General features: G+C 39.2%; 3 protein-coding genes across 4 annotated transcripts; 1 reads left to right on the top strand and 2 right to left on the bottom strand.

The window, feature by feature from the left end:
• The first annotated feature begins 329 nt into the window (after window positions 1-329).
• On the top strand, window positions 330-6514 carry LOC306827277 (granulocyte-macrophage colony-stimulating factor receptor subunit alpha-like). 2 transcript variants are annotated; one of them, XM_079348987.1, is made up of 10 exons: window positions 330-352; window positions 850-920; window positions 1755-1798; window positions 1896-2035; window positions 2150-2328; window positions 2745-2878; window positions 3759-3903; window positions 4051-4153; window positions 4531-4612; window positions 4710-6514. In XM_079348987.1, the coding sequence occupies exons 2-10, from the start codon at window positions 857-859 to the stop codon at window positions 4785-4787; spliced, it is 969 nt and encodes a 322-aa protein (XP_079205113.1). In that variant the 5' UTR covers window positions 330-352; window positions 850-856; the 3' UTR covers window positions 4788-6514. The 2 variants fall into 2 exon arrangements, with proteins under 2 accessions (XP_079205113.1, XP_079205112.1); XM_079348986.1 differs by lacking the exon at window positions 330-352 and having other exon boundaries at window positions 594-920.
• Window positions 6515-6952: 438 nt separating this feature from the next.
• LOC306827413 (SH2 domain-containing protein 1A-like) lies at window positions 6953-11289 on the bottom strand. Its single transcript, XM_079349199.1, has 4 exons — window positions 11110-11289; window positions 9229-9295; window positions 9005-9146; window positions 6953-7331 (listed from the first exon to the last, which is right to left on the bottom strand). Exons 1-4 carry the CDS (start codon window positions 11259-11261, stop codon window positions 7285-7287), a joined length of 408 nt encoding a protein of 135 aa, XP_079205325.1. The 5' UTR covers window positions 11262-11289; the 3' UTR covers window positions 6953-7284.
• A 1433-nt stretch (window positions 11290-12722) lies between these two features.
• LOC306827194 (uncharacterized protein CXorf38 homolog) lies at window positions 12723-16037 on the bottom strand. Its single transcript, XM_079348864.1, has 6 exons — window positions 15734-16037; window positions 15080-15214; window positions 14354-14476; window positions 13525-13674; window positions 13225-13416; window positions 12723-13136 (listed from the first exon to the last, which is right to left on the bottom strand). The coding sequence occupies exons 1-6, from the start codon at window positions 15956-15958 to the stop codon at window positions 13026-13028; spliced, it is 936 nt and encodes a 311-aa protein (XP_079204990.1). The 5' UTR covers window positions 15959-16037; the 3' UTR covers window positions 12723-13025.
• Window positions 16038-21142: the final 5105 nt, after the last annotated feature.

Raw genomic sequence — 21142 nt, 5'->3', positions numbered from 1 at the left:
ATAAAATTGGTTATTGTTAAGAACTTATTTTTTAAGTTTGACTACAGATTTTTTTTACCATTTTATTGCAAAGAAATACACATTTGTTCGTTTTTTTAAATAGTAACTTTTAGAGGAATCAGTCAATTTTACCTAAACTCTATTGACCATTAAACGTTGCTCACAAAAGCTAAACAAATAGTGTTTAAAATCTTTTCATCTATTGGTTGCCGTCTGTCTGACACAAGGTAAATAAAGAAACAGGAACAAAATGTGGTTTCCTGAAGCTCTTAGTTTGTGACGTCATGCTTCTTCGTTTCCCTTAAACGTCTTTGTCTTTCTAGTGAGCGACGAAGTGAAGGGCCAGCAGGAGGTAGTAGCTTCTTGTACTGTAACCAGTAATAATGTTATTTTACGTTATATTGGATGAATTAATGTAATGATGAATTTAAGTCATAGGAAATATAACATCTTGAGTAGCTTGTATCATGCTGTATATTCATTCATTTATTTACCATAGTTTTTGAGTTAGAGTAAACAAAACCAATAATTGATAACTTGTTTTTTTTGGGGGGGGGGGTTTCTGGTGGTCAATGTAACAGCTTGGTAATAGTATTAACCCCACAATGAAAAAAACATGAGCTGAATTAACCTTTGTGTAAGAAAAGTTGTTTTTTGGTTGAATGCCAACTCAGACGTCTTACCAGAAGTCAGAGTACATATGCATTTTAAAAGGGGAAGTATGACTTCTCAGGGAAATTACCAAGAGTGGACCGATGCAACATGGTCTGTACACCCCCAGTGTGTCGGACTGTATGCGTGACTTTTCATGTTTGTGTGTTTCTCTGTCTTTGGGTGTGAAACATCTAGACTTGGTATGACGTCTCCAATCCTTCCAGTCCTTTGGATCACTTTGCTGTGTATGTGGTCCTCAAACACAGGTGAGTTGTTGCAAATGAAAACAAATATTTCATTTGTTCATTATTTTAAGCAATCTATAATTTGTTAGGATGGGGTTGCAGTTTGAGTTTTTCTTTCTTTTGTACAGCATTAAAACTATCCCTGAAATGTTGACAAATTAAGAGTAGGGAATGTACAAGTTCTTCAAAACTACATTTCATTTTCAAATTTATGTATCGGACATTTTATAAATTATAAACTGTATAAAGATGGAAGTAGCCTCAAACTGTAACAGGCAAAGCACTGGAGTTGAGGCGAGCTTTAAGACTCCTGACCAACAACGACAACACAGTCAGCCAAAAGTCAGTTCAGTCACTCAGATAATTATGACTAACTCTTATATTTTATGAAATTAAAAAATATAACATATACAAAAAGTGCTCTCCTGTACATTATGTGCTAATCAGTAAATTAACTATTAAGAGCAATTTTTTTTTAAACTGAGCTGTAAATGTGTTTATTTCTGTGGTAAAAGTTTTTGAAGGGACTGCCTCAAGTCGACACTCCAGGAACATCCGTTTTTTTGTACCTCCACATTCATTGGAGGTTGCCACTTGTTAAGAAATACATTTTCTAAAACATGACTTATGTTTTATTATATTTTTTATACATTTCTATCACATGAACAATGTACACTTGAACCCCTTTCTTTACAAAGACAATTAAAATGATGTTTTTTGCCTTAGTTAACAGAACCCGTGTAGATCATAGTTTTTAAACCTTTACTTTGAAAGACACATCCTCATGCTGCAGACTGACGTTCATTTCCACTGTTTTCTTTTGATCTTCAGTAGATGTGTTTTCTCTTTTAACAGCGCTAGAGGCCTACAACACAGAAGTCTGTGATGAACATTTTCTTGTAAGAATCAAGATGTTTTTTTATTTTTATTTTCATCTTTAATTCAGATATGAGTTTGTCTATATGTTGCCTTTAATGTATGAGACTGTTTAAACAGGTGTTAACAGATTGCAGTGATGAGGAGTATACAGAATCAAAGGAAAACTTCTCCTGCCTCCTTTACCCAACAAATATACTCAACTGTTCCTGGTGGTTTCCCACTTTAGAGAAAGATGCTCAGCTCTCTGTAGATATGAGGTGGGAATCAAAACTAAACATAAAAACTTTGATAATATTGATGCATATATACACCGCAGATACACAATAATGTATGAATGTTTGAAGCCTGTCTGTCTATTTTTTTTGTTGCAGTATTTGTGATGGTGGCATAGTTCACCTTCTCAACCGTTCCTCTGAGGGGAGCGTTGGCTCAAAGGCAATGACAGTGTTGGCACAAGATGTGTTAAATGTCATCGCCCGGTTAAACATATCTTTGCATGACGAGCGGACGGTCGACACCAAAACAATAGAATACGATATGGCCACGCTAGGTAAGACCACAACTCAAACACCTTCAAGAAAGGAGAGTGATCTGGGATTCTTCCTCAGGAGATGATTCTGAACTATAAAAGATAGATGCCCTACCAGTGTTAAGATGGAGCGATCTGGGTTTCTTTTTCAACTATTCTTATGTCCTGAAATGAAAAGGAAAAACCCCAGAATAAAATAAAGTGCATACTAACAAGCTGCACAGTGGCATAATGACAAAGACTACAACCTCCACGCCAAGAAGTTATCCTTTAGAGGCGTATTAATATCAACCATATCTGTCTGTTCAAAATCTTGGGCCATTACTAAAAGTAGATGCTGAGATTTACACAACTCTGCTACTATGACTAAAAAAAATACCTTCTGAGTGATATGTTAACAACCTTTGATTAATTCAGCATTGTATTTGTTTTTTTAGAGGTATTGCCTCCACCAGAAAACATCTCTGCATCAATCAAAGATGGAGGCTTGCTGGTGACATGGAGTGAGCCTAAAAACCGTAAAGACCTTCCTCTCCATTGCTTTGAATTCCAGGTGGATGTGGGAGACCAGGTAGAGCCGAGTGCCTTTCACACGTGAACTCCTGTCATTTGTTTTAGACTTCTGAGATCTCACAGTGGGAGACTCTCTGTTTCAGACATACTCTAATGTCTCGTCTACATGTACATGTGTATTTTTGAAAACTTTTGTTTGCATGCGAAAGCAGACGTATCCACGTATAGTGCGGATCTTGACGCTGCTAACTGGACTTTTGACATGATTACACACATATACAGTGACTCTCACTCTGTTGTCGAGCAGAGATGCCAGAATGGACTACTTTGTAAATGAAATGGTTTTTGCAGAGGAGTGGCGAGAAAATGTAAGCATGTCATTGTCATTGTTTTTTTTACTTCAGTGAATCAGTCCTTGTTAGTAGAGCGCCAATTCATAACAAGTGCTATCTCGAGACGCTTCAGAAAAGAGCACATGGAAAATTATGCAGGGGGACGGCACAGTCCGATGGTGGAGACTGGACATCGGGCGGTGGTTGAGGGGCGACACAATTCGATAGCATGCTCATGACAGCTTTAAAAGCGCTTTTTGAGTTTCCATGTTGACAAAGCCGTTTTTTAAAACTTGATGTGTGTGGACAGAAGAATTTTTGAAATGAAGCACGAAAGCCTCTGTTTAAAAAAAAAAAATACCAGGCCACGTGTGGACAAGGCCTAAAATCTGTGAAGTAAGTGAGTCACCTGGGTGGCACCTGCAGGGAGAATTCTTCAGTACTGCATGTTGTATCAGGATGTTTCAGCAACACAAACACAACACAACAACGCAGGTCACACCTACCCATAGAAATGCATTATCCAAGCATTTGCCGTTTACAAAGACATTAAATCTCAATGTGGTCAAACTTTGGATTGTTTGCTGATGAATCTTTTACAAACAGGAAAAACCAATAAACCTGACCAACCAGTTGTCTTACACGGGGCCAAATGCAGATCCGGGCTTCACCTACAGGGTGAGGATCAGGACGAGACGGGACTGCGGTTGCAATTCAAACATGATATGGAGCGACTGGAGTCACACCGTGAGTGAGTGCAGTTTGTTGAACACATCTCAAACATGTTTTAACCAGCAGCCATTAACTTTTCAACTACTCAGCACTTAGATACTTTTATTAAATGAATACATTATCTTCATTCAAGCACCATCGTTATGTTTGTGTTTGTTTTTTGCAGCGGTGGAACGAACAAACAAACTGAGCATTGTGATCATCATCTTGATATCATTTGGAATACCCATGATCCTCCTTGCTTTTCTGCTATTTGTCCGTCATCAGAGGTACCATGTTTGTATAACTGACTACCTTTCTTTCACCTGTTATACTTTTTTAATTCTTTTGAATGAGCTGTTTGTTGTCTGACAACCTAAAGTGTCATATAAAAGAGGGCATGGTGACAGAAAGGAGCTAAAGATCAAATACAAAGTGCAGAAAGGAGAAGTGAGAGTGTTTTTGAGGGGTGGTTTTCTTTTTTTTGTTAAAAATCACCACAAAACATCCACCCTGAACTTCCTTTAGGCGTAGACAAAAAAGCCCCTGTATGAGATACAGACTAGGACCCAAAGCGTAAAGAAATGCTGAAGACGCTTTTCTTATGTATTTTTTCACTTTCACCACGTGTATAAAATGTTCTGACATTGCTTGTTTGTTGTTGCAGAGTGTTTGAGGTCCTGTTTCCTGTGATTCCCCGCCCCCCGCAGAAGTACAAAGGTTTCCTGGAGAAAAAAGACACATTCAATGTAAGCATGCCCAAAACTACCCACATATCACACTCTGTACCACTCACAGAATAACACTTTACATCTGCTGTGATCATGTTTTGCCTTGTGCTTACAGTTCTATCCGCCTGCCCCATCAGCTGAGCCTGTGGAGGAAATCACAGAGGTGGAAGACACTGAGCAAAACCTTGGGTAGAGCTTTTAAAACAGGAACATGTTTTGATAAAACACAGACCTGAGACAACGTCGGACTCACCGCAGAGTTAGGCTCATTTCTACCAAATATGTAAATTAGCATGAAATACAAAAGGCTTTCAAAGTGTGTTTAACAAGGTGTGTATCTGTGTGTAAACTGTAGTTTTATTTCTCTTGAGTATTTCAAGTCATATATCCATTTTTACATCATATGGCAACAAAAACTATGCTATCAGGGAGGATTTTTTCTGCTAAGTCATGCATACTAAGGTCCTTTTTTGTTTTTAATTTAAATAAAACAGACATCTATGGATGTATTTGAACGCAATACAGTTTTACATCGAGATTTGCACAGGTGTGCCGTAGATTTAGTTAGCTTAGCATCAAGAGCGTAGAGGGGCATACTTGTCCGTGTTGGTCAGACCAAAAAACATCGTCACTTATAAGATCATCTCTAAGGCTCATCATTTACAAAGAAATTGCAAAACATCAACCTCATCTCTTTGTGAGGAGTGGGTCTACATTATTAAAAATTGCTGCCATTTAATGATGATATTCTGCATGTTCCTTGACACCAGCTGGAAGGACTCTGCTCTTCAGGCAGCAGGCCTTTTTACAAACATGGGTTACAAAGAGATAAAATGAAACAGCACCTTTTCGACTGAAACATTTAGAGCTGTAGAAAGGGAGATTTCTGTATTCTTTAATTACGCTTTGGCTGTTGTTTCCATCTGTTACCTTTATGCTAAGATACTCCTCTGCTGGCTGAAGTCAAATATTAAATGTATAGAGACACTTTTGAAAATAAATCTTGTCAAAGACCAAAAAACCCACAAGTAAAATGTATTAAAATCTTTGAAAGGTGAATGTTTGATTCAGATAAGAGATAATGGAGGAGTCTGTCCTTGATCTTCATGTAGTCCTTTAGGTGTTCCCAAGACACTCAGAGCACCTTGTTACTTATTCCTAACTAAGAAAGAGATAGGATGACAACACTGATAATACTTTTTACACATATTTTCTTACACTTTTTTTCATTCTTGGTTTTACTGATCTCTCGATTTGTCCTTTTGGTTCCACTTGACTGTCCTTTGGTATTGTCTTGATATGTCTGGCCATGCTGTTTGGATTTGTTTAGTTGCCTAATGTTTCTTGATTGCACTTTGTTTTTATCCCTTGTGGTAAAGGTTACAGAAGTTCATCTTATTAGATTTTAAATATTTCCAGAAAATGTGGCGATCTGAATCTGATCCCTGCTTCAGATCTGAGGAAAGCTTTGAAAATGGCATTTCCAGAGTTTAAAGAAAGTTCTCTCAGAGAAGCTTTACAGATATATACTGAGGTCATCTGAAGACAAGACCAATGCCCATACTGCTGTGCAGTCATTGCTTGAAAGGAATATCAAAGATAAATGATCAACCATATTTTATTGCATCTGAGTTGTTTTGTAGATCTAAGTAAGAGATGATCAAATGAGCCTGTTGAGACTGTGAGTCACAGTATCTATATAAAGTGTGTTATTAGTGGATCTACCTTTGTGCGGCTTTGTGCTCCTTTTACTGTTTTGTGTGTTTGTGTTGTGCTCGATGGATTGAGATGCATAACAGTAAAAACAAGCAGATCTACTGTAATAAATACAGAAAACTAAAATAGCAGGAGTTATAAGTCAGACAAAACGTGACTTTTTTTGTTGAAGAATTCTGGAAGTAATCAGATCACTGAGTAAAGGTAAACATGGCACTTGCTGTCTGACATTGGCCGGCTCAGGTTTCAAGAATAACGTTAATTTAGCGTGTTAAAAATGACAAAATGTAACATAACGTTCAACGTTCAACAGCTCGCCATTTTAAGTGTCAGAAGGGACTTTCTGAGAAATGTTTTCGTCTCACTCATCGCCTTATATTAAATAAACACAAACAACCTCTAAGGTGGGAGAAATTTCTGTTAAGACAAAAAAAAATGCAAATACAATATAAGCCACATGTGGAAGAAGTTTGCCCACAAAAGATGATTAATTTCCTGCATTTCCGTTATTTTCTACAGAGTTTTAGATAAGATAAGATGTGTGAGTCAAAAAGATCAGATAAATCAGAAACAGGTTTGTTGTCAAACAGACCACCTGCATGTTTGTAGGTGTGAAAAAAAACACATCAGCCATGACCACATTTGTAAAACATGAGGATTGACATCGTTAAACCACACACAGAGATAGTGTGCAACATAAAAACACTACATCAGCTTTTTTATTAAAAAAGATGCTCCTATACTCACTCTGACACAGAGTTGAAAAAGACACAACATTGCAAAAACTCCTTTAATCTTTTTTTTTTTAAATATACATGAACTTGATAAAGTTTAAACCCACAGTGACATTTTTGACAATAAAGACAAACAATGTACCCAATGTGATAAAAAAGAAACAATAAGGTCCACTCCAAGAAGACAGGAACAGGACAGTAGTCAGATCCTTGATGTTTTTTGCCATCTTGTTTGTGGCTTCAGTAAACGGAGCTGCTGCTGCTGCACGTTTCCATGTAAGTAAACTCTGAGGACGATACACTGTGTTAGAGTTCAGCTCTTTAATGCACCACAAATAAAAACAAACAAACACTGAATTCACCAGTGTGAGTATCTGTGTGAGCATGGACCAGCTTTAACTGTTTGGGGAGTGTTGAAACAGTGATAGCCTTTCACACATGCACAAAAAGTCCTGATATTTCAGGGTATACCAACAGCCAAATTCTCTTTTTGTGTGATCGAGTTTTTTTTTAATTGATTTTCATGTTCAAGCAGCATATACATTTATATATCACATGTCTGAGGGATCAGTTTTTCGTATTCATCAATCGTGTAATTGCAAAGCAAAAATTAATTCTGGATTTTCATCAGTTATCATGTGACTAGATTTATGTATGGCTGCACATTCCCCAATGCGACAATAATACACAATTTGTTTGTTTTTTTAGTTATTGAAAATGAGTATTGTTTTAATTTAGCTCTTTGTTGAAACAACTCTACTTGTAATTGGACATATTCTCAGAGTCATTCAATGAGTAGAAAAGAACATGAAGCAGCAAATTCTCCGTCTCTCGACTTGACCCAGAATTTTTTCCTGCCAGTCTCCTGCTAAAATTCTGGCAGTAAGTTGTGGTGAGCCAATGTGGGAATGCAGCATAGTGTCTGACTCGATTGCTTTTGGATATGTTGCACACATTATGCTGTGACGTCAGCAGCATCTTTTACGTCATGTCCTGCTTTTTAAGAACCCCTCTCCTCTCATCCTAAAGGAAAAACCCCACTCTAAAGGACATGTGTGTAAACGCAACACAGGATGAATTCAGGGACAGCATGTTGAATAGAAATTGAATAAACAAAATCAATTTGTTGATTTGTGCTTTTTTGAGATTTGAAAAGTAGATCAATATGTCAGTATATGCTTTCATTGCTCAATATTTCAATAATGATGTGAAGTGCAGTTAATACACAAATACTCAAATTGAAACATGCTTCACAGCAAGGTCGAGCTATATCATGATCAGTTTTCTTAAATGTCAAAGCAACACTAAAATGTGTCTGTCTACAAACTCACAAATTATGAGGAATTTTCTCCCTTTCTTTGTAAAAAAGTGTGCTCAAAAAGGCTGATTGAAGATTGTCTATTCATGACATCACAAAGGGCAGTAACTCCTCCCCCTGGTGGTTGACACCCCCACAGAAAGGTGCTTTTTATGCAGTCACAGTCTGCCTTCTGACCGTAAAGAATTGGGCAGGGTGCAAGAAAGCCCAAGCCACCCAAACTCTTCCAGAGAGGGGCGTGGTCAGACACAGCTCATTTACATTTAAAGCGACAGACACAGAAACAGCCTGTTCTGGGCTGAAATAGAGCTGTTTTTAGGTATGATCAAATACAGGATTAGAGTGGATTTACAATAAGAAACTTCACAAACGTGCTTTGGGGATCTCTGAGACTTATTTAAAACTTGTTGAAAATAAGTATATGTGTCCTTTAATGTCTCACATTAAATCACCTCTAAATGGTAACATACTGTTACGTCATCAGAGAGGTCAGAATGTGTACAAAAATGTGTACAAAAAAATGTCTCTTGAGTAAACAGAATTCCAAAATTGTTGCAGTTGTCCCTAGTCTCCCCTACCAAAGCTAAATCAATATTCCTCATAATTGTGTGTTTTGGGGTGTGTGTGTGTGTGTTTGTTTACCTTGTCCAGAGCTGATGTTCTGTATCTGTGTTTTGTCCAGTGGCTCTGTGAGAGGAGCTATACTGACATGACAGATAGCTCGTCTGTAGCTCTCAATCAGTGTTTCCAGAGTCCTGAATGTCTGCTGCCTGTCTCGTGATTCCTGATAATCCCACACATACACACACCATAAATTAAAGTATAGCCTATGCCAGTGATTGCGTGTTGACTGGCTGCTCACCCACCTGGAGTTGAAGAAACCAGCCGTCAGAGGACTGAATAAGCCTGTAGGTGTGCACATATGGTGTTTCTCTGCAAGACAAAGTTTAGACATTTGAATGATTTTCGATGGGTGTGAACTCTGACTGTGTACACGTGTATGCACATGTTCCAGATCGATGATTGAATCTGCAAGAGAGTGAGCGTGCCTGTGTGGCAGACGGTGACTGATTTCAGTCGTGTGTTTGACACTCAGGGATGAAATGAAACTCACTGACTCCCTTCATTATCCAAACATGAAGCATTATTTCTGATCGGGGTAATGATTCTTTTATTTGAAGGTATAAATCATATCATCCTTTGGGGTTCACCATTTTTCCTTTTCTGTCATGAACAGTCTTGTTTCTCTTTCTTGATTGTATTTAAAAAGTATTTTATATTTATATTATATTAAGTATTATACGATTGTTTCAAAGTGTGATCTATGAACATTTTGACTTGAGTTTAGTCACATTACATACACAATGTTTTGCTCTTTGGGAAAAAAAAATGATTTACCGTTGCCCTCCCCTAAGTTCAATCCCTTCTTACCTGCTTTTACTTAAATCTTTTACTGTAATCACTTTATATTTACGTTTCAATTGATCTTATAGGCACATATAGTTAGTTTAATTTGAGCTCCTATTTTCTGATTGAAGCATTTCAATCACAATAGGTTAAATGATGTGATGTATAACTGTGGGTGGAAGTCACTGCCGCAGCACCCCTGCAGTAGCTGTGCCGGACATAAATGAAGCAAACCGAGAGACAAAACCCTCAAGATCCTCTTCGGATTGTTCTGATTGTTGTGGATTTTCACAAGACAAGTCTGTAAATCAATGTATGTTTGTCCAGTCAGTGTCTTCAGATCACTAAAACACTGTAACGCATGCAGAGACCAGTGTTTTAAAACATCCCATTTTGTTGTGTGATATTTATTTCTATACTTTGATGTTTGTAATGTTTAAACTCTGTAACTTTGTATGAAAGGTGATTTATTTATACTTGCTTTGATGAACTTTAACTCTGAATAATCTCAGGTTCCCATGCTTTGCATATCAAAATATGTTGATTTGATTCAACATTCAATCTTTAGTTTTTCAGGATTTTGTTTGTCAAAGGTTCAATCAGTTCATGAAGCACATTATTTCAGTGCATACAATAAGCAGCACACACTTGTTTGTTCTCACGGTGTTGAGTGCAGAACTTCAACTTACTGTCACTAACTATAAAGCTCAGGTATCCAAAGTATAAATATAAAACATGTTTTGAAAAAAAGATACAAATCTTATAATTAAGTTACAATAATAACTTGGAGTTTTACTGTAAAGCATTAAAGTATTGTGGTTGTATCGACACCAAATCATAACCAAGGTGAGATATTATCTTTATATTCAGAGCGAGTGTCTTTAAAATTGAGTGATTGGCCGTTTATCACTTAATAAGTTTCGTTTCAAGGTTTGACCTATTTGAACTTAAACTGCATTTTCTTGTCTTAGAGGAGAGAAAGCTTGAGATCTGTGCTGTACTGTATAAAAGTCATTGACATACTAATGAAACTCAATGAAGTCATATTTGGTGATGTAGAGGGGATTGCTTGCGCTGTAGCCCCTCAACAGATGGAGGTCGGCGCTCTCAGAGAAAGACCTTAGACGTTCAAAAGATCATTCAATGGATTCCTTCACAAATGCAGAATCCACAGGAAAGACTGGAGCACACACATGAAGGCACTCAGCTTCCTTAGAGTCAAAAGTGTTTAGTCCTTTGTACCTTAATAAATTGCCTGGAATGATATGTGCCCCAGTATTTATAGTGTGAAGGAGTCTATTACACCATCATATCTTGTGATATTTGCCATCACAGCTCACCTCACACACAGACAGAAGGCCCCCTGCACCGTCTCACTGTCTCTGAGCAGAAAGCTGCCGTCGTGTCCGAACCTCTCCAGCAGCCTCTCCGTGGCCTCGCTTCCGATCCTTCCGTAATAGATCGAGCGGACCAGCATCCCCTCGCCTTCCATGCTAGCTCTGAGGCAGGCACCCTTGTGTGCTGAAGCTGTGAGAGTGCAGCCCATTTGTGGCAGAAAAGCGTGAGACACAGAGTGAGGCAGGAAAGGCTTCTCGACCTTGGTTTTCACACTTTTCTGTTTTGCACCTGCAGCATGTTAAACTCAGTGTAACCTGCATAATGCCTTAAATCTATGAGAAGTGAAAGTTTGTTTTTGCCTTGTTGAAATGTTTCCACTTGATTTTGGTTTCTGATGTGCACGCAATAAAACAAAAAAAAAAAACACCTCACCAAATGTAGCTAATTGCACGTTTCCTATTGAAGCCCCCCTTACAACTGCTTGTGCCCTCTGATAACCTGTGTGTGTAGAAAGGATGTTTAACTACACTACATTATGAAACAAAGCTAAAACAGGTAAACAAGATCACACACAGTTTTGTGCTTACAGCAGGATTTCCACACTGTGCTTTTATACATTTTTACATCATAAAAAATGTTCAGTTTTGGTCAAGGACAAATAATTATCAGAAAATGTCATTGTGCTCTCTTTGTATGTCAACAGACTCAGTGTGAAACTTTGCATGGGATCATTTTATACGAATACATTTAGTCTTTTACCTATTGGGCTCACTTGCTTTTGTAAGCCATACAGAGACATCAATGTGTCTCTATAGACGTCCAATGTTTATTGAAAACAGCAAGAGAGGGGCCTTTTAATTATTTTGAAACTAAACAGTGTGTACAGTAAAGAAGGGAAAGACCATAAATAGACAGGAACACCAGACAGAATATTTCCCTTCTTTATTTTATAATTCTTTACAGAATGTTCTGGACACATACAATGTGTGACAAAAAATACTGGTCGAATCAAACTCTGACATTTATCCTGTCTGAAAGATGTTAAACGTGTTTGTTTGTCCGTTTGTTGACGGGGAAGTGGGTATGGTGGTTAGGAGTGTTACAAATGTGGACGTGTCAAAATTCAGAAAGTTTGAAAGAAAAAAAAAAATGTGTGTGTGTATATGTGTGTGTGTGTACAAAAAATACTGACAAATAAAAAACATCTGTATTTTTAGAATGTATCTAAAATTTACCAAAACAGAAAAAGAATGTCAGAATGAATGTGTGAAGATTAAAGTTAAACAAAAACATCAAGCCAATTCTAAAGCAGCAATGAAGTGTACACTGCAACATTCAACACTTTCATAAGATTCAACATCAGGCCCCGTGTCCCCCTAACGTTTCTTCTCTAGCCAGAGTCCTTTTTCAGTTCTATCATGGGTAGAGAGCGTTTGCAGCAGAAAGCGGCCGCCCAGAGAAAAGCGCAGTACCCAGTGTCTTTTCAACAAGTGCTCTGCTGTTTTTGTGCAGCCGATCAAGTTGAAACTCCTTCAGCTTTTCAGAAAGGCAATGTTGACGTTAGCAGCACTCTAAATGTTTGATAAGGTCCTTTACCTGCTTTTTGTAAAGTGTCTCGAGATAACGCCTGCTATGAATTGACGCTATACAAATAAAGATTGATTGATTGATTGATTGATATTCCCTGTATTTTAGCCTCCTACAGGTCATATATTGTACTCTCAAACGCTCTCAAATATTAAACGTGAGTCGTCCCTCCCAAACTCACTTAGAATTACATCCTTCTGTGACTTATATTAGTATATTTGGTAAAACAAAAAGTAAATCTAAAGATATTGCCGCGCCTACATCTTAAAATACTTTACATAAAGAAGAGCACAATTTCATCTTTATTGTCTTCGCCGCACCTTCACTCTTCTTAGTGTCTTTCCCCCAGAGAGCCGATGGTTTGAAGCTCTGCAGAAAACCTCTCACCCAGATCTCTGTTGGCCTGCAGGAAACCAGCCAGTCTCTTCAGCTGCTCAGAGTCCTGAGGACGAAACACAGAGTCGAAGCCATGTCACATCTTTTTTTTTTTTAATGTGACAGCACATGGTTATCTTAGTTATTCTTCTCACCTGTGCCTGTGTGTCATCAGCAGCATGTAGGAGCTCCTGCAGCCTCTCTTGTAACAGCTCCGCCTCCCATTGGCTGATTAAATCCGCGCTGGTCTCCCATTGGCTGACAGTATCAGATTCTAATCCATCCAGGCCAGCAGAATCCAAACTGTCCAAACCAGAGACCCATATGGACAAATCAACGGTCAACATCTGGAAAAAAAAACACACACAGGACGCTGAAACTAGAGAAACACACACACACACAAACACAAAGATACACTCATATACACAAATATACACAGACACACACACGCTCACCTCCTCGATGTGTCGTCCAGCTGTTACCATCTGTGGGACGTGTCTGAACTGAAGCAGGAGGTTTCTCAGAGCAGTCTGATAGTTCCTCATCCATTCGTCTTTCACACCCAACTCACAAGAATGCATCAACTCGTTCCTGTGACGGATCACCTGGAACCACACACAACAGAACCGCTAGGCCATATGGAACCCCAACACAGCACTTTTTAAATGGAGGGAAAATACTGATACTCAGACTATGAACGTAAGCTCCATTTCAATCCTTAAAGGTTGTTTTCTTTTTCAACAAGTTCAAAGTCTCAGAGGTTCTTGTGATGTCACAAAGGGACAATCTCCAAACGGCTTGTTTGAGCACACATTGTCTCAAAAGTGGAGCAGACAAAAGACGAGAAGGACTTTTCTCATAGTTGTGGGGGTTTGTAGACAGACAGACACATTAGTGTTAGTAAAACAGTGAATTGTAATATGCATATGTGACCTTTCTGTCAGAATGGGATCATTGGATTGACTCATTATTGTACTGCTCAAACCTCAGACGTTTAAAAAAAAGGTTTCTTTAATTGATGGCTGTCACTGTGAGGGGATATAATATGAAAATGTCTCCCCTTCCTTTCAAATAATAAATGTAAAGACGATCAATCTTGGTTCAAGTTAACTAAAAGTTTCAAAAATTATTGTTAAATTAGCATAAAAAACACATTTTGTTCTGGTTTAACTGCCTGTATTTATTAAAGTAAAGGAAAAATAAAAAATGTAGAATGTAGAAATTGTAAAATATCAGTTTTCCAAAGTCGTACAGCTTTTCTTTTTTCAACACAATGAATTTTACCTCTCTCACAAATTTATGATCCACAGACCGGAAATGATCACAGCAGTTGATGAGGTTAAGCAGAGCAGAGGCATCACACTGGTCAGCTCCCTTTAACTTGCCCTGACCCCGAGGCATGTAGGCCTGCAGGAGGGAGAGGGAGAGAGAGAGAGAGAGAGAGAGAGAGAGAGAGAGAGAGAGAGAGAGAGAGAGAGAGAGAGAGAGAGAGATCATCATCATCCAGTTCTCCATCCATCGTTTTGAGAAGATTACAGTCTTTCATATTTTCCATTAAGTCACATTATACTCACCTTAAACATATCTGTATAATACATTGTTTACTTGTGATGAGAAATGTACAATTCCTTGAGTTTAATTTTCAATCACAATTCTGGTTTCCACATTCAAGAAAACCAGATCATGCCAATGATCGATTACTGCTGCATGTTGTGTTACACTCGTTTGGTCCAAAGATTTTCCATCCATCCATTTATCCAAGGTGGGGTTTTTTAAGTTTAGGTATTGAGAGTGTTTGAGTTTGATGTGATGCAGAAGTTGTACAATAATAAAATAATCCTCCCATATTCTTATGAAGCCAAAGCTGAAGTAACTGCAACGTGTCCACTCTCACTGAACTGTGACTGTCCTCTTGAATCCTATGAGATCTAGTAAAGGCCTGATGAGGTTATTTCCTGTCTTTGCAGATTAAGGTTCAGTGAGGCGAGTGTGCAGTTGTGTGTGTGTTACCTTGGCCAGTTCCCAGTAGTCTGTTCTCCAGTGTGGAGGGGAACAGTTGTCCCAGTTCACCGTGACATCTCTCTGTCTGTGGTGTTTCAGGATCTCTGTCTGCCACTCTGAACACCACCTGCACACTGAGGAGAGCTACACACACACACACACACACACACACACACACACACACACACACACACACACACACACACACACACACACACGCACACGGGGAGAATAAGTTGGAACTATCACATAACATTATTGTACAAACACATGAAGGGGGTCAGAAAACCACCCATGAGCACAATCAAAATCTGATTGGTTGAATGAATATGCTATGCCTTCATTTTATCTTAGTAGGATAAGTAGCCTACATTTCGGACAACAAGATTCAGGCAGGCACCAATAATGGACGTCTTTCCAACACAGCACCAATGTGTTCCTATACAACATTTTACAAAAAGGCTTTGAAGACCATTTAACTTCTATTAAAATGTATGGACGTAGGCTATAAGGCTAATGAGATTTCCGTTGTTTCCTTTAAGCTATTTTAAGTGTGTAAATCAAATAATGAGTAATCTGTGTCACACATTCAACTTTGTACCCTACTTTATGAAGTAGAAGATCACACTGAGGTTTAAACACGTCTCCTATCCCTGCACATCACTTACAGACTTGTCTGTCCTTATTCCTTCTCGGTGTGCAGGCCGACGTGTCGCACGGTCTCCTCAGCCGGGTGTTGTTGTTAAGAAGGTCTCCGTGGAAAGCTCTCATGTGCTGGGTGATGAGGGGATGAAGACCCTCCTTCAGTATGAGCAGACACCGACCTGCCTTCAGCCAGTTCTTATACTCTCTGTCGTTCAGACGGTTCGCCAGCTCCTCCAGGACCATGTCGGCATTAGTTTTCAGACAGAAATTATCATTACAAAGAAATACAACAAGTTGAGACAAAGTCTGCGTCTTTAGCTCCGCCCCCTCTGTGCTAACAAAGAGCGGCCACTAGATGGCGCAGTATACCCGGGAAACACTCGCTGCTGTGGTGGTGATGTGCGAGAGAGGCGTTAATAAAGACCGAAAGCCTTAAAAACAAAAAGAGCCATGTATAGTATGAGATTTAGCCTACAGGCTTTTTGGGTGAAAACATCTGTCCAACACCTGCTGATCTAATAGTGAAGTCAGAGTTTGTTTGACCCACAGAGTTAACTTCTGGCAGAGCAGGAACAATGATAGTGTAGTGCTTGACAACAAGGATAGGCCTATAGATTACTATATCTGACAACACAGGGGTTTTTAAATTGCATTTTAGGTAATGCACTCAATTTAAAAAAACAAATATCTGACAAAACTGTATTTGATCATGATGCATTGTGGGTTATGTAGGCCTATATGGGACGTATTTAAGTCCTATATTAAGCTTGTAGCTCTGTTTAAATTTCCAATAACAATTAAAGCAAATAACTGTTTAGATCGTGTTAATGATATGATCAATACTAGTTGCTACCCTTGTCTGTTTGGTGTTTAGCAGGTGGTGGAGGCAACAGTTTGTCTTTACAGCTTAGCTGAAAGGTCTATAGCTGAAGATAGAAAGAGGGAGAAGGGAGTCAAACTTGTTTTTTTTCCCTACGTGTTAGGAAAATAACACTATTGAGCTATGGTGGTTTAATGCTAGAGCTGACGAACACTAGAGACAATAACTCACTCTGTATTAACTCAGATTGTCTTCATGGGGGGTGTTTTTTTTTTTTCAAAAGCGTGACCTTTTTTTGTGCAGTTTTCCCTATTGTTTTTCAAATGTATTTTGTATTAATTATGATGAGTTATAGGCTTACTTATTTAATGTGCACCTGTTCTCTGACAGTCAGCTGCTGCATGCTTTCTCTTCAGAGACCCTCCAACCTCTCCTGGCTACGGGCCTGTCATCTGTTGTTGTTATTGTTGTTAATATAAAGTCTTCATTGTAGCTGTTTCAAAGCTCCTGTCAGGACTTTATAGTTGATAATGAAACACACTGCAATTAGTATTATGATACCTTTGAATGAACAACTAAAAGCAAAGACGACCATCTATTTTATAATGCTTGTAACGACTGTGAGGGTCAGTATCAGAGGAGACGAACAACAACCCGCTACCCAAACATTACTGCCAAATAATTCATTGTGAACTCCACATAAGACATTTTAAATAAAGCAGGATGAGATTGTGTCATCATAAAGCACTACCTATAATAATAAGGCCATAAGGTATACCACTTTGTCCACAGTGGTCGCGAAGGTCAGCATAACCTGAAATTTGTGACGGGAATATTTGTATAAGCTTGATTTGTTTTTGAGGCTTGTCTATCAGCCTGCCTCTGTAAGGACAGATCTCACTCCATAACCCTACAGAAAAGGCACATTATTCTGCCCGGAGGCAGCCCCCTGTGAGAGGTGGCATCACCAGGCTGCTTCATGTGCTGTGCTGTGAAGAGGAGGGGAGGAAAACCCAGCAGATGTATGCTCTGAGGTCCCTAAGGCAGCTGCTGGAGGTGTTCATCAGGGAGGAGCTCAAGTTTCTGACAGTCTCCATGTATCATTTGAGACTGGAGGCCTACAGGAGGAGGGAGGAGAAACTACACCCTGACTATTTCAAGCCTGAGCAGTATGGATAAAGTACAGAGAGCGTTGGAAAAAATCCTTAAACTCATAAAAAAAGATATTGACATAGCATCATCCATTTCTGAAGCTCCAGTTTGATTGTGTATTTTTTTTCATTGCAGTAGATAAACGCCCAAACTGAGACCGGTTATTTCAAATCTATTATCACAGCACAATAACTAGCTAAACGTAGAAGGAAGTTCTGCGTACACAATTGGTCTCAGACAGTGAGAAACTCCAGTCACAGGCAAATCCATGACAAAAAAAAGATCAGATGAAGATCAGTGACATTATAGGTGCTCTCAAGTAAAAGAAAACTGCTTAAGGGCTTTGAGTGGTCAGAAGATAGCAAGATACACAACAGTGTCAAAGAACAATAGGTTATTTTGTTTTTTACTGAGAATATGTTAAACTACATGTAGTAGTTTGACTTATTCAATACTCTACCTGCAGTGCTGTATTGCTGCCTTGTCCTCGTCAGGCTCTATGTTGCTTTGTCAGCCATTTTGGAAATGTTTTAACATTGTACTGATTCCCTCCATAGACCCCCCTCCACTAATCCACTTGAGGGAAAAACCCCTGCTGTGAGGGACAGGTGTGAACAAGAAAGTGTGCAGGGCCGGCTGTCCTGAAATTTGTTAACTTTGGCTTTATTAGCATGGGCCAAAAAGAATCTTAAAAAACAAACAAACAACTTATGATGAGGGGATTTTTTTTTCCATTTGAGTTGAAACATCTGTTTGCCTGTGTTCTGGTTGGCTCTTTGCTTGGTGGCCTTCTTCCTTGTGCATGCTTGGATATGCTCCAGCTTCAGTGTGCCTGACCTGGAATAGTCATGGTTTGATACAAGACGGAAAGGCAAGTGAGCTACTGTATAATTCTGTGTTTTTTTGCGTCTAATTAAGTGGTTATGAAGGATAACAGACCTTGAAATGTTGCTGCTGCATTAGGCAGGAACATCACAGGATCTCCAATTAAAACATATTACATTACAATTATGAAAATGAAAAGAAGTTTGTGTTTTATCAAATAATTTCATCTTTACATGAAAATTTAATTAGTCTTTTAGAATGCACAGAGAAAAACAAATATCCCTCTATCTTTGTAATTGGATCTCTATGGATTTGACGATAGTTAAAGTAGATTAGACGCCCTGGAGTAAGTGTGTGACTCAATGTGTGTGATTGTGTTCAAGTGTGTGTGTGTGTGTGTGTGTGTGTGTGTGTGTGTGTGCATAAACGTGCCCTGCTCAGCAGTCAGTCGAGGGGACGCAACAATATTATTGCGGCGGTGTGTGCTTGCAGGTATACGCGGGCGTGCGCTGACGTGTATTAATACATATGTACATTTGTGTGCATGTGTTAGAGTCTGTGTGCGTGCTCACAATCCCAGCAGGGTTTTTTTTTAAGCAGAGGAGATCAAAGAGACATTAGTATTCTGAAATAAATCACATGCTCGGGCCTCACTGTGTGGGTCCCCAAACACATACACAAGAGACTCATACTCTCTGTCTGTGTGTCTCATTCTCTCCGTCTCCTCCTTTCTCTTCCCCCTACCATCGCTCTCTTCAAAAGACACCATCAGCCCGCACCACCCCTCCCTCCCTCCCCCTACCCGGCCCCTAGCGGCCTTCAGAGCTATCTGCTTACTGCCTCTGAATCCTTTGTTACATCCTTTCAGTTTCTCACGTTCCGACTTGAGCCTCGTCTCCTCCCTCCGTCTGCAAATAAGCAGGAAAATGCTTTGTCAGAGGAAACTGTTGTTCATCGCTGAGAAAGTCAGAAACGCAAAGTAGGGGGTTTTGACAAGTATATCCTCAGGGAGAGACCTCCACCCCCCCTTCCATCCTTCTTTCTTTCTTCCCCCCTTTTTTCACACCTCTCCTTCACTCTGCCTCTTTTCTCCAGCTCTCAGAATATGTTTTTGGTGCGTGAATATCTTTTTTGGAGCACTTCTGAGACTTTTAAAAATGTTAGGACTCGCTCACAAGTTCTGCAGTAATGAGAGAGCCGTTCTGCTGGGCAGCCAGCGACGGCCGGACTTCACTTTGCTCCCAAAAGAGATGATCGCTGCTATTGCCAGAGGGGAAAGAGGGGAGCGGAGGAAGAGAAGGGAAAGGAAAAGGAGTAAAATGATTGACATGGTGCAGCTTGGAGTGGAAGAAGCTCATTTTTAGCCGCAGAATTAGAATAAGTTGAGCATAAATGCCCCCTGTGGCTCCCTGACGGTTGCAATATCCATGAGATTCAGGGTTTTCTTTGTGCTTTGTGTGTGTTTATGTGTGTGCATGTGGGCACGTGTGTGGGATGGATAAGTTTAGGCCAACATGTACATGCATGTACTGTACTTATTTATGTGCGTGCACGTGGCAGTGTGTGTCTACTTGTGTGTGTGTCATTCTGATAGCCACCCACATGAATATGCAGATCAGTTTGAGAGAGCGTATGTGCTCAGCATTAAAGCCCACTCTCCACTGCTGACCCAATTTCACACACTGCAGTGTGTGTGTGTATGTATGCGTGTGGTGCACTTGCTTATCAATGCATTTTGCCAGGCTTGGAATAATTGTGTGGTTAAAAAGCAGGCATATAAGTGTGCCTGTTTGTGTGTGTGTGCCTGAATTTTCCAGTGTGTTTATAGCTTTTATAGTAAAAAAAAAAAATCATTTAAAAAAGTAGTAAGTCTCATCCAACATTTACACCTTCACAGTCGGTTATGAATAAAACAAATCACTACAGTATGACCAAACCTCAAACCTCTAAGAACAACTCCCTACTCGTACTGGTTCCTTTAGCACCACGGCATGACTCGCTTTCAACAGTCTTTAAATTTTAACACTGTACTTTCTAACACACCACCAAAGAATAGTCTGAATAAAAGAAATAGACTATTTAGATATTGGGATAACTCTAACTAACTGGGTTTGGAAAGGAATACTTGACATACTTGTTTACATTGTGATCTGGGATAGTGTTTAAAAGGCACATGACGTTACAGGACATTCCCATATCGTGTCGAGACACTTTCAACTTTTTATGTTTACATTAATGTTGATGTATTTTATTCGTTTTTGATCTCTGCTGAGGCTATATGCAGGTTACCTGACTTTTTCCTTTCCCACAGATCTTCATGGAGAATGTTTGTCGTCATCATTTCGCAGAGGTTCTTCTGTTCCTAAAGAGTCTGCTGTTCTTCCTCCCAGTGGTGGCAGTCCTCTATCATATAGACCTGTTATTGTCCTCCAGCTCCCTGGCATTGGATCGGCTTCATGATCCTTCCGCTCATAGACCTTCTCTAGTCATGATCACAATAAAAAAAAAAGGTAAAAAGGTACAATTTGTTAAGTTTTCGGTTACATAAAAATAAATAATTTAAATGAATCTACTCTAACATTTGGTTTCACACACACAATTCCCATGGTCACTTTGGGTGAGAGCCCCCC

This window comes from Symphodus melops, assembly GCF_947650265.1.
Source record: "Symphodus melops genome assembly, chromosome: 7".
NCBI lineage: Eukaryota > Metazoa > Chordata > Actinopteri > Labriformes > Labridae > Symphodus > Symphodus melops.
The sequence above is the reverse complement of the archived record's forward strand: the minus strand, read 5'-3'. Positions and strand labels throughout refer to the sequence as shown.